Genomic DNA, 16,628 nt, shown 5'->3' with positions numbered 1-16,628 from the left:
CGGGCCAAGACCCTTCATCGGGACTCTTGATACCCACCTATCTGGAATATCAACAAGCAAAGAAAATAAAAAGTAGTGTGAAATAGGGAAAACCTTTGTCAAAATTTAGTTCAAGGCTTAAAAAAAACCTGCCAAACAGAGATCAATTGTTAACAAATACAACAAAGGCAATAAACACTTTCATCAATACCGACATTGACTTTTTTTTAAAATAAAAATATCTTGGTCCCATTTCAATCAGCAAAATTTACAAAGATAACTAAGAACTGAAATGATAACTTTAGAAAAGGCTATTTACACTCAAACCCACTTAGATTGGACAGAATGAGGAAGAGAAATAACACACATGAAAAAGAAATCACACAACAGTCAGATACAACTTGAAAGTAAATATTTTCATCAAAAATGAACACAATTCAGCACTCCAGGTGTGTATATGCAATTGTGATAAGTAATACAGACCAGAAACTTAAATGAGAGGCCAACTCAGAAAAATGAATAATCACTATGGAAGAAAACATTAACCAGTGGAATGAGTACGACCCTCCATGGGAGACATCCCAACGATCTGAGCAGATGAGATGTTGACAAGGAAGCATCGAGCACCTGACTGAGAGTTGGAGACCTCTTCCCAGAAACAGAGGGGTTCCTTGCAGAAATACGGGACAAGGTGGGTAACAAAAGGAAACAAACAAATGAAAATATATGAAATACAAACCAACAATGCAGCAAGTGCAGAAAATGCCAAGAGAAACCAGACACCATCCAACACATTCCAGGATCCTGCAGCAGTTTAACTCAATCTGATTACTTACACAGGTACAATCAAGTGGCAAATATCATTCACCAAAATCTTACTTCAAAATATAATCTCATGAATGACCACCATAATTTCATTGAGGCACCATAGATTCACGCCTGATTCAGTTTCAGAGTCAAAATCTTACAAATTATATAATAATCACTACATTACTACTAACAGGACAATCAATAACCATCCAGATATAATATTACAGGATAAACAAGCAGGAACAACTCCCTCAATAGATAAAACCATTCCAAACACACACATGTTCCTCGACCAGTGGAGCACCTCACCACAGGCATTGTTTGTATCATCAGTCAGACAATGGAAAGATTTTCTCTGTCAATCAGCTTCCAAATGTTGCCACTCTGTCATTCGTTGCCACATCCCGCTGCTGATTCCCTTCTCCTCATCATACATTCTTATACCGACCATCGTCCAGAGCCCCAAACTCTGCCCTGTGCGGACCAACCTCTGGTTTCTGACCCTGAGTCCATTGAACATCCAACTAATGGTTTCCCATTCTGCTTTCAGTCTTTAGAGGAGAGTAGTGTTTTCAACAACACTGTAGAAGCAGCGAAAATGACCCATAATGTGGAAATGAGCCCTGAATAAGGAGATTAACTCCCAATGTCATTCTTTCTCAGTCCAGAGATTTGAGGGGTGAAGAACATCTCAGACAGAACTGCAGTCAGCTCAACTTCTTCAGTCTGCAGAAAATTCAAGGGAAACCTCTTCACCCACACAGTGGTGACTGGGGCCCATCCCACAGGGAGAGTGAGAGATGAACAACAGGGGAGGATTCAAAAGGGCTGTCGTGGAACTGAATCACTGGCTGGGTCCAGCAGGCCTGAGTACACTGGTTGTGTTATAAACACGCTAAGTACCAAAGACAGAGTTTAAAATAGAACTGATTAATTTGTCACAGATGCAGAATGTTAAACTCCAGTCCCATTAAAGGTGAATATGTAGCAGAAGAAACTCCTCCCATGCCCAGTGACCAGGGTGCAGACTGGGTGTGGTGAGCAGCAGCAATAATTGCAGAGTTCAGCACCGACAGTCACTCTCGAAATTGCATTCAGCAACAGTGATGGACAAATATCCAGCATGCAGCTTATTGAAACTTTCTCCCCAGTGTGAACCTGGCAGTATGTCACAAGTGTAACATGCTGTAAGGTTTCACTGCTAATGTAATGGCCTCTCTGCAATGGTTCACTGCTGAGGTAGTGGTTTCTCTGTAGCAGTAACATTTAGGTTATGACTAGAGATAACAGGGTTTTGGAGTACGGGGCTATCCAATGGGAGAAATGTTCTTTCTTGAGAGTCTGGAAGAGAGATTTTCATGGTCTTTTGCCAAGGAGGGATGAGAAGACGTGAATGGAGAGAGTGGGCCCTTTTTCTTTATTTTGTTTTCTTTACTAACCCTGTAGTCAAAATAAGAATTATAATTCTCAATTATTTAATCACATATTGTGTACTGCTTGTTATTTTGGGGTACTGATTTGTAACAGGGGACACATCGTGCAGCATCCACCCAAACGAGATTTCTTAAGATTGGCCGGGCCGGGAGCTATCGACCCCCACATTAAACTGCTAGTCGAAGTGAGAGTTACAAGGTTAGATGACTGAGTGAATCGCTTCCCACATTCACAGCGGTTGAACGGGTTTCCCCAGTGTGAACTCAATGATGCAAACCTGATTGATTTGGCTGAGAGATTCTCTTCCCAAAGTCCGAGCAGGAGATCTGCCTCTCCCCAGTGTGAACACACTGATGTCTCTGTAGTTGAGATGACCGAGTGAATCCCTTCCCACAGTCTGAGCAGGTGAACGGCCTCTACCCAGTGTGAGCTTGCTGGTATCTCTGTAGTTGAGATGACCGAGTGAATCCCTTCCCACAACCAAAGCAGGTGAACAGCCTCTACCCAGTGTGAGCTTGCTGGTGTCTCTGTAGGTGGATTAACTGAGTGAATCCTTTCCCACACTCTGAGCAGGTGAATGGTCTTTCCCCAGTGTGAACTCGCTGATGTACCTTAAGTTGAGATGACGAAGTGAATCCTTTCCCACAGTCTGAGCAGGTGAACGGCCTCTCACCAGTGTGAACTGACTGGTGTCTCAGTAACTGAGATGATGAAGTGAATCCCTTCCCACAGTCTGAGCAGGTGAAAGGCCTCTCCCCAGTGTGAACTCGCTGATGTACCTTTAGTTGTGATGACAGAATGAATCCCTTCCCACACACTGAGCAGGTGAACGGCCTCTCACCAGTGTGAACTGACTGGTGTCTCAGTAACTGAGATGATGAAGTGAATCCCTTCCCACAGTCTGAGCAGGTGAACGGCCTCTCCCCAGTGTGAACTCGCTGATGTACCTTCAGTTGAGATGACGAAGTGAATCCCTTCCCACAGTCCGAGCAGGTGAACAGCCACTCTCCAGTGTGAACTGACTGGTGTCTCAGTAACTGAGATGACGAAGTGAATCCCTTCCCACAATCTGAGCAGGTGAATGGCCTCTCTCCATTGTAAACTCTCTGATGCGCCTTCAAATTCGATGACAAAGTAAATCCCTTCCCACAGTCTGAGCAGGTGAATGGTCTCTCCCCAGTGTGAACTCGCTGATGTACCTTTAGTTGAGATGATGTAGTGAATCCCTTCCCACATTCCGAGCAGGTGAACGGCCTCTCCCTTGTGTGAACTCGCTGGTGAGCCATTAGGTCAGATGACCAAGTGAATCCCTTCCCACAGTCTGAGCAGGTGAACGGCCTCTCCCCAGTGTGAACTCGCTGGTGTGCCATTAGGGGGGATGACTGAGTGAATCCCTTCCCACAGTCTGTGCAGGTGAATGGCCACTCTCCAGTGTGAACTGACTGGTGTCTCAGTAGGTGAGATGCCTGAGTGAATCCCTTCCCACAGTCTGAGCAGGTGAACGGCCTCTCTCCAGTGTGAACTTGCTGATGTACCTTCAGCTGAGATGACTGAGTGAATTCCTTCCCACACACTGAACAAGTGAACGGCCTCTCCCCAGTGTGAACTCGCTGATGTACCTTCAGTTGAGATGACGAAGTGAATCCCTTCCCACAGTCTGAGCAGGTGAACGGCCTCTCCCCGGTGTGAACTCGCTGGTGAGCCATTAGGTTAGATGACCGAGTGAATCCCTTCCCACAGTCTGTGCAGGTGTACGGCCTCTCTCCAGTGTGAACTCGCTGATGTACCTTCAGTTGAGATGACGAAGTGAATCCTTTCCCACAGTCCGAGCAGGTGAACTGCCGCTCCCCGGTGTGAACTCGCTGGTGTGCCATTAGGTCAGATGACAGAGTGAATCCCTTCCCACAGTCTGAGCAGGAAGGATAGTTGATTGAATCCCTTGCTCCACTTCTTAAATTTCTGGACAGAGACAGCAAAACCGGCGTATTGTGTTCGAGGTTCCCATAGACAAATTCCTTGTCATTTTTAACCTGTAAAAAGATTTACAAAATCCATCAATGGGTGAAGGACAACATTTCAGATGAGATCACGAGTTGTCACGGTTGGTCTGGCATCACTCTGTTTCAGCGAAATTCAACCCTAGTTGGAGACAGAAGTCATCTTCTAACTGGGCACAGTGCTGGTATCTGGAATGACCATCAAACTCTCTGATGCTCTTCCTGTCTCTATGAGAATGGGGCATTTCTGTCATCTCCAATCTGTGACCTGGCTCAGTTTGACTCTCTCCATTGGTATTATTCCCTGTTCCCATTGAATTCCATGGGTTCCTGGTCCCACAGTAACTGAAACACGAATAGCCGGCAGTGCATTCCACCATTCTCTGTGTGAAAAACCTACCCCTGTCATCCGCTCGTTATCTATTTACAAGCACCTTAAAACTATGTCCCCTCGTGTTAGCCATTTAGCCCTGGGAATAAACCTCTGGCTATCCACACAATCAATGTCCCTCATCATCTTATACATCTAAGAAAGGCTCTAAACATGAACAAGGAAATTATACACTGCTTTGAGGATTTGTTAGAAATATACAAAATTATGAGGGTATAGATAAGGTAAATGCTAGCAGCTTTTTCCACTGAGGCTGGGTGGGATGACAACCAGATGTCATGGGTAAGTGGGGAAGGTGAAAATTTAACGGGAACATTTGGAAAAGCTCTTTACTGAAATGGTCGTGAGAGTGTGGAATGAGATGCCAGCACGTGGTGAATATGAGCTCGGTTTCACCATTTAAAGAAGTTTGGATGGGAGCCTTGATGGTTTGGGTATGGAGAGCGATGGTCCCAGTGCTGGTAGTTGCATTAGACAGATTAAATGATTTTTCGTCATTGACTAGATGGGCCAAATAGCCTGTTTCTGTACTGAACTTCTCCGTGTTTCTATGACAGAGAAGCTGGCCAAACTTGTTTGGAAGGGAATAGGTAGGAGTGACAACGGAGCAGCAATGGCTGGAGTTTCTGGGAGCAATTCAGGAGCCGAGTGATCGATACATCCCAAAGAAGTGGAAGCATTGGAAACGCAGGAGGACACAACTGTGGATGAAATGAGAAGCCAAAGCCAACATAAAAGCCAAAGAGAGGGCAAACAGAAGAGCAAAAACTATTGGGAAGCTTTCAGAAACCAACAGAAGACAACAAAAAAAAAGTCGGATGAGCTTGGGGGTGGAATTATGATATTGTAGTCATTAATGAGTCTTGGTAGCACCCAACAGTCTGAGGCATTTGGAGGAACAAAATATCCCAGGCCTCAATATCTCTTGAAAACCGAGGTTCCCTGCACCAGTTACCTTTCAACTTTTATTCTGGCAGGCATATACAAACTAGACACCCTCAAAATTTCACGTCTGAAGGCCTCCCACTTACCAAGTACTCCTTTGTCAGAAAACGCCTGTCCCAAACCACACTTGCCAGATCCTGTCTGATACCATCAAGATTGACCTTTCTCCAATTTAGAATCTCAACCCGCGGTCCAGACCTATCTTTTCCCATATTTACTTTGAATCTTATGGCATTATGATCACTAATTTCTGTCACCAGCCCTGGATCATCAGCTCATTGCACACTTCTACGTCAGGAATTCTACGTACTGATTAAGGGCACATTTGACAAACTCTACCCCATCTAGTCCTTTTACAGTATGGAGGTCCCAGTCAATATATGGAAAGTTAAAATCACTCACTGAATCAATCTTTGTTTCTTGGCATGGTCTGCGATCTCTCTACAAATTTGTTCCTCTAAATCCCTCAGACTGTTGGTTGCAACCAATTCCCAATAATGGCTACAATATCATAATTCCCTGTCCTGAGCTCATCTGGCTTTCCTATGATGCTTCTTGCATTGTGATATACACAGCTCAGCACATTCATCGCACCATGCTCAACCATTTGATTGCCGACTCTATCTGAGGTCTGAACAACATCTGACTGGTGTCAAGAGGACAAACTCTCCCTCATTGTCACAAAAACAAAGCTGATTGTGGATGACTGATGGAATGGAGACAGGCTAACCCCTATTGACATCAGTGGATCTGGGTTGAGAGGGTGAACAGCTTTAAGTTCCTCGGCATAAACATCACCGAGGATCTCACACGGTCTGTTCATACCGGCTGTGTTGCGAAAAGAGCACAACAGCACCTCCTTCACCTCAGACGGTTGAAGAAGGCTGGGATGGTGCCCCAAATCCTAAGAACTTTCTACAGGAACAGAATTGAGAACATCCTGACTGGCTGCATCACTGCCTGGTATGGGAACTGTACTTCCCTTAATCGCAGGAACCTGCAGAGAGTGGTGCAGACAGCCCAGCACATCTGTAGATGTGAACTTCCCACTATTCAGGACATTTACAGAGAAAGGTGTGCAAAAAGAGCCCAAAGGATATTGGGGACCCAATTCACAACCACAAATCACAACCATTGGATGTTCCTGCGGCTACCATCCAGGAAACAGTACCACAGCAAAAGGACCAACAGGCTCCGGGACATCATCTTCCACCAGGCCATCAGACTGATTAATTCATGCTGATACAATTGCATAACTATGTTATATTGACTGACCTATGTACAAATTATTTATTATAATTTACTATAAATTACACATTGCTGATTTAGCTGGAGACATAACATAAAGATTTCTACTCCTCATGTATATGAAGGATGTATGTAATAAAAGTCAATTCAATTCAATTCACCCTCTCCACTATCTGTTCTGTCATTCTGGCTCCCATTCCCCCAACAACTTATTTTAACCACATCACCCCCTCCCTCCACACTAGCACTAGCAAGCCTTACCACTGGGATATTAGTCCCCTCTTGTTCTGTTCCCCTAACAAACGAATCCCCTATCACCCCTTTGACTTTCCTCTGCCAGGTAAATCCCCCCAACAGTTTCTAAAGTGGATCCACCTGTTGTTGTGTGGGATGGCCACAAGAGTACTCTGCGATGGCTATTTAACCTCATTCCCCTTCCCGACTCTCACCAAGTTTCCTGTGTCCTGCACTTCAGGTGTAACTCACCTCTCTTCATGTCATATCTATCACCCCCTCCAGCTCCTGGATGATCCGGAATTCATCCGTTTCAAGTTCCAACTCCTTAAAGTGCAGGGTTACAAGCTGCAGCTGGATGTACATCTTGTAGGTGAGGGCATCAGTGACACTGGAGGTCTCCCCACCTTCCCACCAATGTCCTCCCTAATTTGCAATGACCAGTGTGCACATAAATCTTGTATTGTGCTTTTTTTTACCCAGTGTGCACAGTGAATTTTATATAGAGTGGTATTCATTTTAACAGCTATCAAATCATTGTCAATAAGAACTTTGATTTCCTCTGGGTTTGATCGAGTCCCATCTGCATTCTCACACAACCTATGTAACAGGCCTGTAACGGGTAATGAAGGATTTTCTCACCAGAGCTTTTGCACATTGTCCATATTTGGTTTGCTTGCTGAATTACGCTTCAAAAAGTCAGATTTCCAAATATCACTCCACTTCTTCCCACTTGTAAATTCTCCAGCAACTTTTGCATGGCCACAATATACACAGGTAACACCAGTTTCTGTATTGTACATAAATATTTCCCCTGAACCCTCCTGAGGAATTGAGGATATTAAAAAAATCATTTTGATCCTATGTAACCTCTGGCTGCAAGGATAACTGGGACTGTATAGGAATTTTTGAACAAGTAAACTCTGTCTTCTGCGGTTAGCTAAGACAGGCTCATTACTGGTTCTCTGCGGCTTGCAGAGAGATGCACTGAGAGCTGATAACATTATACCTTGCACCCTCTTTAGCTGATAATATTATACATTGTATCCTCATTTGAGTAAAGAGAGGAGGACTCGCCGATAAGGACAGGAATGAACTTCTCTCTGTAATTAAATCAGGGCCTTGCAAAGGGAATACCTGATAAGGACTGGACAATTTATCAATCTGTAATTAAAACCTTGATTTAGTGAACTCTCTTATCTAAGTAATTAAGAATGCTGACCAATTAAATTAGCCAACATGATTAAAACTAATAATAAGGATTGGCCTGACAATGACCAAAATCAAATGCAACAAGCTTTGACATATTATTGGGACCCGGTTTTCCAAACCATATCAACCCCAACAGGAACTAATATTAAAGGTGAACATCTTAATTAACGAGAGCTGTATAACTCATCTCCTTCTACCTTAGGCTACAAATTTATCAATCACCCCTGCTGTGGACACTTTCTGGAGGTCCAAGATCCGTATGCAGCACGACCGCTGGACTAAGTGTGTAAATGTAGGACCGGGCTATGTTGAAAAATAAATATGTGAGGTTTTCTAAAATTGACTCCTTCTACCTTAGGCCAAGAACTTATCAATCACCCCTCGTGCTCACCGTTCTACAGCTACCTCGAGTTCTGGCTATTACTAAATGTGCGGCCCACAGCCACATGTCTGACCGGGTCACTAAAGGCAACGCTTTAGCAGATTAGACAGTGAAAAGTGCAGCACAATCCTCGGTAGTTGTAGTCCCCTCGGGTTCCCGTCAAGCAACCCTCTGTGACTGAAGCAGAACGGGTTTGCCAGACATGCGGGAGGTACGTACTTTTCAGGGGGACGCCTCTGAGGAGGAGCTCAAACTGTGGTCCCAGATGGGGTGTCGGAAAGACCCCGACCCAGGTTTTCAGATCACCCCAGTGGGACAGGTTTGTGTTCCTACACAGTTTTTACCAATATTGGTCGATTATATACATAATTGTACACACCTGGAAAAGGAGGGAATGGTCGGTAACCTGTACCCTGCACACCGGGTACGACTCCCTTGACAGGTGAATCTTTCTCGTGTCTACAAGTTGATTTTATTGTATTGCCTAGAGTATATTGCTATAGATACTCCTTAGTTATTATAGATGTGTTTAGTAGATGGATTGAAGCTATTCCAACTACCAATAATACTGGTATGACTGTTGTGAAGGTATTATTATGGGAAATAATTCCCAGGTACTGAGAAACTGAGAGATACTGAGCTCTGACAATGGCCCACGCTTTGTGGTGAAAGTAGATAAAGAGACATGTAACAACATGTAACAACTTGGCTATCCAGCAACAATTCCACTGTGCACACAACCCACGGCCCACTGGCATTGTGGAAAGAGCCAATGGCACTCTGAAGAGTAAATTGGCCAAACTAACGGCGGAGACTGGACTCACTTGGTTGAAGGTCCCACCGTTAGCCCTGTTCCACATGAGGGTTACCCCACAGGGGAAAACAGGGTTGTCACCAGCTGAAATCATTTATGGACCGCCCATGAGGACACCCTGGGGACCAAGACCTTGGGTACCATTGTTCCCAGTAAGTCTACCAGCAAAATTCAATATGCATACCCTAGGGGAAGAGATGGGGAAATATACATGCAAACTAACCAAAATTTTCCAAGCATTACATTCACAGGTACGACAGGCTTACAAGGAAGAGAACTACCCCGCAGAGAGGAGTTAATATCTCACCCTAGAACCTGGGGATTTTGTCCTGATCAAGAACTGGGATCGAGGGAATCTCGGACCTCGGTGGAGAGGACCATATCAGGTGTTACTGACCACTCCCATGGCTGTGAAACTGAAGGGGCAATCTCGGTGGATACATCGAACAGACTACAAACACAATACTGAAGGAACTGAGCAGAAGGACTCTCTCGGACTAAAGGAAAATGTATTGGTTGATAGTGGCATTTGTGTTTATGTCTTTCAGAGGGCTCACCCCAGCATCCGGGGGCCTCCATGTTAACACCTTTCTGTCTCTCTGTCACACGTATGCCAAACAGGTAGAACTAGGTGTCTGCTGGGTTTGTGCTGAAACTCCCCAGCATGGTAAAACTATGATTACAATGTCAGAAATCCCGCTCAACCAGAGTGAGGAACTCTCAGCCTGGGCTTTCTCAAGTAACACCCGGGGAAGAGAGGTGAGGAACTGTGGTCTAGTCAGAGATGACCATGGCTGTCAGTGTTCTGAGGGATGGTATCTCAGGCCCCCACCAAACAGAAGTTCCTATACTGGGAAACATGCATCCTGGCCATACTTGCAGGTGCTCAGCAGCGGAGAAGAATAACTGAGACTGAGCGATTTTGGATGATCACTTTTCTCTCCTATGGAGTAGCCAGGAATTCACCAGAGATAATCAATTTGGCTACAGCACTTGAGGAGCTGGCCACAATACTGCAGGGGCCCTCACAGAAACACAGGCCCAAGGAACAAAAATATCCACTGAAATGATTGCAATTTGGCAAACAGTCCTACAGAATCGTATGGCTTTAGATTTTATCCCAGCTGAGAAAGGGGGAACCTGTGCTATTATTGACACAGAATGCTGCACTTATTTCCCTAATGAGCCTACTAACATTACATCCCTCTCTGGCCAAGGAGACTGCAGCATTAAGTAGGGCAGGATTTACATGGGGTCACCAAAGGGTCGAAATGGGGGTCTTCAAAGGCCTGTTCGGTAATATGTGGGGCATGATATTGCATTATGGCCTAATAGTTGTAGATATCATTGTTATAATTACTGTTGTACACTGTTTTTACCCACTGATAAGTCAATGCTGTATTCGGTTGCTTTCTCTGTAAAACATTACTGCTTTGATCATCATGTAATGGTCAAAAGGAGATCATTGTGGACTTCAGGCATGGCGGGAGTCACACTCACGTCCCCATCTACAACAACGGATCTGTAATGGAGCGTGTATCAAGCTTCAAATTCCTCGGTGTCCACATTTCCGAGGATCTCACCTCGTCCCTGAACTCCTCCATCCTGATCAAAAAGGCGCAACACGCCTTTATTTCCTACGGAGCATGAAGAAAGCTCACCTCTGTCCCAGGATATTGACGGACTTAGCAGCCTGTTTTTCTGAAAGAAACTGCTGATTGTCAACAGATGTGCTAAGCCACGCTGAGCCACATTTCTCCTTGAGGGTGGCTAGCTGGGGTTTCAGGATGCTTATCTCCTTGTGCACTCATGTGTAGAGATAGGACAGATTCAGTCTGTTGTGTGTGTGTAAGCCATTATGACTATTTTGTAATTTGTCTTTAGCAAATGACTTTGGCTCCAGCCTGTCTTGTGTGGGGGGTATTTGGACGGATATATCTGTGGTGTAAGGGGAATTGTTAGTCAGTTAGTGGATTGGGCAGAACAGTCATACACTGTTCCTGTTTGAGCGGCTAACTGAGTAAGGCCAAAGTGCGTGGAATAAAGAGTTTGTACTTACACGGTCTCTGAGAGACTTTATCTGGATTCGACTTCCACAGAATGGGAGTGGTATTAAAGGGCTGGGCTGCTGGAAGCACATTACCAGACCTGGAGTGATTGCAGCTGGGTCTGACAGAGGCATAACTGGTTCTTCTGGGCACATTCAGTCTCACACCAACTATTTCCTGCCTTCCTTTGTACAGGTACGCAATGTCTAAAGGACCAGTGTTTGAGTAAATGAGACTCACCAAACTTTCTCCTGACTGAATCACTGGATTCTCCGAGTCAGATGGGTGCTCTCCAGTTGATGCTCTCAATCCTCGGGCTGGTTCACTTGTTGCTGTTCCCTCATCTTCAGTCGTGGTTCGCTTCCAGTTGGGGTTTTTCTTCCAATAAATCTCTCACCGCAGGTCTAACTTTAACGTGAAAGACAATGAAGCACATTAACAATAAAAAGGAAAAACAAACATTTCTGCTTAATGTTACTAAGAACAAAACTCACTGAAACTTGCCCCTCACATCTCCTCTGACCTTAAATGTATTCGACTTTTCAACCTCTTTGAATCGTCTGTCCACTCCATCTGTTCCTCTCATAAACTGATAAACGTCCATCCAGTCTCAGGCCAGCCTGGAGAAAACAACCCAAGTTTGTCCAGCCTCTCCTTACAGCTCATGCCCTCTAACCCAGGCTAACCTCTTCTGCGCCCTGTCCAAAGCCCCGTCACCCTTCCCAGAGTGGGGTGATCAGAACTGTATGAAATACTCCGGATGTGGCCTGACTGGAGTTTTATAAAGCTTCAGCACAGCTTCCTGACGTTTCAACTCAAGGCATCAACTAATGAAGACAACCACGCCATTTGCCTTCTTAACCACCTGATCAATCTGTGCAGTCTCTCTCAGGGAGCAATGAACTTGGAGTCTAAGATCCCTCTGATCATCAACACTGTTCAGGGTTTTGCATTTAACAGCGTACTGTCTCAGACATTCAACCTACCGAGCTGCCAAGGTGATCGTCACTAATCAAATCTCACTGAGTTGTCTCAGGTCCTGTTGAATTTATTGCCAAGTGCACAAGTACGGGAAGGGACAGGAACAGAGAAACACTGACTTGCAGCAGCATCACAGGCAAGTACATTCAGATAACACACAGAACATAAATTGTACGATTCTGTGTCAGTAACCATCTATAAATATGTTTTATGCCATTAACAATAAATAAAACACATTGTGCCTTGATCAGTATTAAAATATGCACTTTGTGTCAATAACAGACTTGGAAATGTTGAATTTGGCCCCTATCTCCATTCCTCCTGTCGCTCACAACCAGCTCCGTTGTATCTGTCACCGGGAGGCAGAGGTTGTTTCCTTGTGTTGGGGTGATGACTCCTTCTCTGCCGGCTGACCTGTTATTATTGGAGATGAGGCCGGTCAGTCAGCGGATTTAACCCGCAGATTGGAGCTGTGGGTGGCGACATGGTCACGGGTGAACACACGGAGAGTGAAGGGGACAGGGTGTGTGTGTGTCACGGGTGAACACACGGAGAGTGAAGGGGACAGGGTGTGTGTGTGTGTCACGGGTGAACACACGGAGAGTGAAGGGGACAGGGTGTGTGTGTGTGTGTGTCACGGGTGAACACACGGAGAGTGAAGGGGACAGGGTGTGTGTGTGTGTGTCACGGGTGAACACACGGAGAGTGAAGGGGACAGGGTGTGTGTGTGTGTGTGTCACGGGTGAACACACGGAGAGTGAAGGGGACAGGGTGTGTGTGTGTGTCACGGGTGAACACACGGAGAGTGAAGGGGACAGGGTGTGTATGTGTGTCACGGGTGAACACACGGAGAGTGAAGAGGACAGGGTGTGTGTTTGTGTGTCACGGGTGAACACACGGAGAGTGAAGGGGACAGGCTGTGTGTCTGTGTGTCACGGGTGAACACATGGAGAGTGAAGGGGACAGGGTGTGTGTGTGTGTGTCACGGGTGAACACACGGAGAGTGAAGGGGACAGGGTGTGTGTGTGTGTCACGGGTGAACAGACGGAGAGTGAAGGGGACAGGGTGTGTGTGTGTGTCACGGGTGAACACACGGAGAGTGAAGGGGACAGGGTGTGTATGTGTGTCGCGGGTGAACACACGGAAAGTGAAGGGGACAGGGTGTGTGTGTGTGTCACGGGTGAACACACGGAGAGTGAAGGGGACAGGGTGTGTGTGTGTGTCGCGGGTGAACACACGGAGAGTGAAGGGGACAGGGTGTGTGTGTGAGTGTCACGGGTGAACACACGGAGAGTGAAGGGGACAGGGTGTGTGTGTGTCACGGGTGAACACACGGAGAGTGAAGGGGACAGGGTGTGTGTGTGTCACGGGTGAACACACGGAGAGTGAAGGGGACAGGGTGTGTGTGTGTGTCACGGGTGAACACACGGAGAGTGAAGGGGACAGGGTGTGTATGTGTGTCGCGGGTGAACACACGGAAAGTGAAGGGGACAGGGTGTGTGTGTGTGTCTCACGGGTGAACACACGGAGAGTGAAGGGGACAGGCTGTGTGTGTGTGTCTCACGGGTGAACACACGGAGAGTGAAGGGGACAGGCTGTGTGTGTGTGTCTCACGGGTGAACACACGGAGAGTGAAGGGGACAGGGTGTGTGTGTGTGTCTCACGGGTGAACACACGGAGAGTGAAGGGGACAGGGTGTGTGTGTGTGTCACGGGTGAACACACGGAGAGTGAAGGGGACAGGGTGTGTCACGGTCACGGGTAAACACACGGAGAGTGAAGGGGACAGGGTGTGTCACGGTCACGGGTGAACACACGGAGAGTGAAGGGGACAGGGTGTGGGTGTGTGTCACGGGTGAACACACGGAGAGTGAAGGGGACAGGGTGTGTGTGTGTGTGTCACGGGTGAACACACGGAGAGTGAAGGGGACATGGTGTGTGTGTGTGTGTGTGTGACGGGTGAACACACGGAGAGTGAAGGGGACAGGGTGTGTGTGTGTGACGGGTGAACACACGGAGAGTGAAGGGGACAGGGTGTGTGTGTGTCACGGGTGAACACACGGAGAGTGAAGGGGACAGGGTGTGTGTGTGTCACGGGTGAACACACGGAGAGTGAAGGGGACAGGGTGTGTGTGTGTCATGGGTGAACACACGGAGAGTGAAGTGGACAGGGTGTGTGTGTGTCAAGGGTGAACACACGGAGAGTGAAGGGGACAGGGTGTGTGTGTGTGTGTGTCACGGGTGAACACACGGAGAGTGAAGGGGACAGGGTGTGTGTGTGTGTGTCACGGGTGAACACACGGAGAGTGAAGGGGACAGGGTGTGAGAGTGTGTCACGGGTGAACACACGGAGAGTGAAGGGGACAGGGTGTGTGTGTGTGTCACGGGTGAACACACGGAGAGTGAAGGGGACAGGGTGTGTGTGTGTGTCACGGGTGAACACACGGAGAGTGAAGGGGACAGGGTGTGTGTGTGTGTCACGGGTGAACACACGGAGAGTGAAGGGGACAGGGTGTGTCTGTGAGTGTCGCGGGTGAACACACGGAGAGTGAAGGGGACAGGGTGTGTGTGTGTCACGGGTGAACACACGGAGAGTGAAGGGGACAGGGTGTGTATGTGTGTCACGGGTGAACACACGGAGAGTGAAGGGGACAGGGTGTGTGTGTGTGTGTCACGGGTGAACACACGGAGAGTGAAGGGGACAGGGTGTGTGTGTGTGTCACGGGTGAACACACGGAGAGTGAAGGGGACAGGGTGTGTGTGTGTCGCGGGTGAACACACGGAAAGTGAAGGGGACAGGGTGTGTGTGTGTGTCTCACGGGTGAACACACGGAGAGTGAAGGGGACAGGCTGTGTGTGTGTGTCTCACGGGTGAACACACGGAGAGTGAAGGGGACAGGCTGTGTGTGTGTGTCTCACGGGTGAACACACGGAGAGTGAAGGGGACAGGGTGTGTGTGTGTGTCTCACGGGTGAACACACGGAGAGTGAAGGGGACAGGGTGTGTGTGTGTGTCACGGGTGAACACACGGAGAGTGAAGGGGACAGGGTGTGTCACGGTCACGGGTAAACACACGGAGAGTGAAGGGGACAGGGTGTGTCACGGTCACGGGTGAACACACGGAGAGTGAAGGGGACAGGGTGTGGGTGTGTGTCACGGGTGAACACACGGAGAGTGAAGGGGACAGGGTGTGTGTGTGTGTGTCACGGGTGAACACACGGAGAGTGAAGGGGACATGGTGTGTGTGTGTGTGTGTGTGACGGGTGAACACACGGAGAGTGAAGGGGACAGGGTGTGTGTGTGTGACGGGTGAACACACGGAGAGTGAAGGGGACAGGGTGTGTGTGTGTCACGGGTGAACACACGGAGAGTGAAGGGGACAGGGTGTGTGTGTGTCACGGGTGAACACACGGAGAGTGAAGGGGACAGGGTGTGTGTGTGTCATGGGTGAACACACGGAGAGTGAAGTGGACAGGGTGTGTGTGTGTCAAGGGTGAACACACGGAGAGTGAAGGGGACAGGGTGTGTGTGTGTGTGTCACGGGTGAACACACGGAGAGTGAAGGGGACAGGGTGTGAGAGTGTGTCACGGGTGAACACACGGAGAGTGAAGGGGACAGGGTGTGTGTGTGTGTCACGGGTGAACACACGGAGAGTGAAGGGGACAGGGTGTGTGTGTGTGTCACGGGTGAACACACGGAGAGTGAAGGGGACAGGGTGTGTGTGTGTGTCACGGGTGAACACACGGAGAGTGAAGGGGACAGGGTGTGTCTGTGAGTGTCGCGGGTGAACACACGGAGAGTGAAGGGGACAGGGTGTGTGTGTGTGTCTCACGGGTGAACACACGGAGAGTGAAGGGGACAGGCTGTGTGTGTGTGTCTCACGGGTGAACACACGGAGAGTGAAGGGGACAGGGTGTGTGTCACGGTCACGGGTGAACACACGGAGAGTGAAGGGGACAGGGTGTGTGTGTGTGTCACGGGTGAACACACGGAGAGTGAAGGGGACAGGGTGTGTGTGTGTGTCACGGGTGAACACACGGAGATTGAAGGGGACAGGGTGTGTGTGTGTCACGGGTAAACACACGGAGAGTGAAGGGGACAGGGTGTGTCACGGTCACGGGTGAACACACGGAGAGTGAAGGGGACAGGGTGT

General features: G+C 47.8%; 1 protein-coding gene across 1 annotated transcript; it reads right to left on the bottom strand.

Annotated features, from left to right (window-relative positions):
• Positions 1-376: 376 nt before the first annotated feature.
• On the bottom strand, positions 377-12,933 carry LOC140208706 (uncharacterized). The gene is made up of 3 exons (XM_072277583.1): positions 12,760-12,933; positions 11,735-11,902; positions 377-4,253 (listed from the first exon to the last, which is right to left on the bottom strand). Exon 3 carries the CDS (start codon positions 4,095-4,097, stop codon positions 2,724-2,726), a length of 1,374 nt encoding a protein of 457 aa, XP_072133684.1. The 5' UTR covers positions 4,098-4,253; positions 11,735-11,902; positions 12,760-12,933; the 3' UTR covers positions 377-2,723.
• Positions 12,934-16,628: the final 3,695 nt, after the last annotated feature.

Source organism: Mobula birostris, chromosome 13, assembly GCF_030028105.1.
Source record: "Mobula birostris isolate sMobBir1 chromosome 13, sMobBir1.hap1, whole genome shotgun sequence".
In the NCBI taxonomy this organism is placed as follows: domain Eukaryota; kingdom Metazoa; phylum Chordata; class Chondrichthyes; order Myliobatiformes; family Myliobatidae; genus Mobula; species Mobula birostris.
This window is presented reverse-complemented; position numbering and strand designations above follow the sequence as displayed.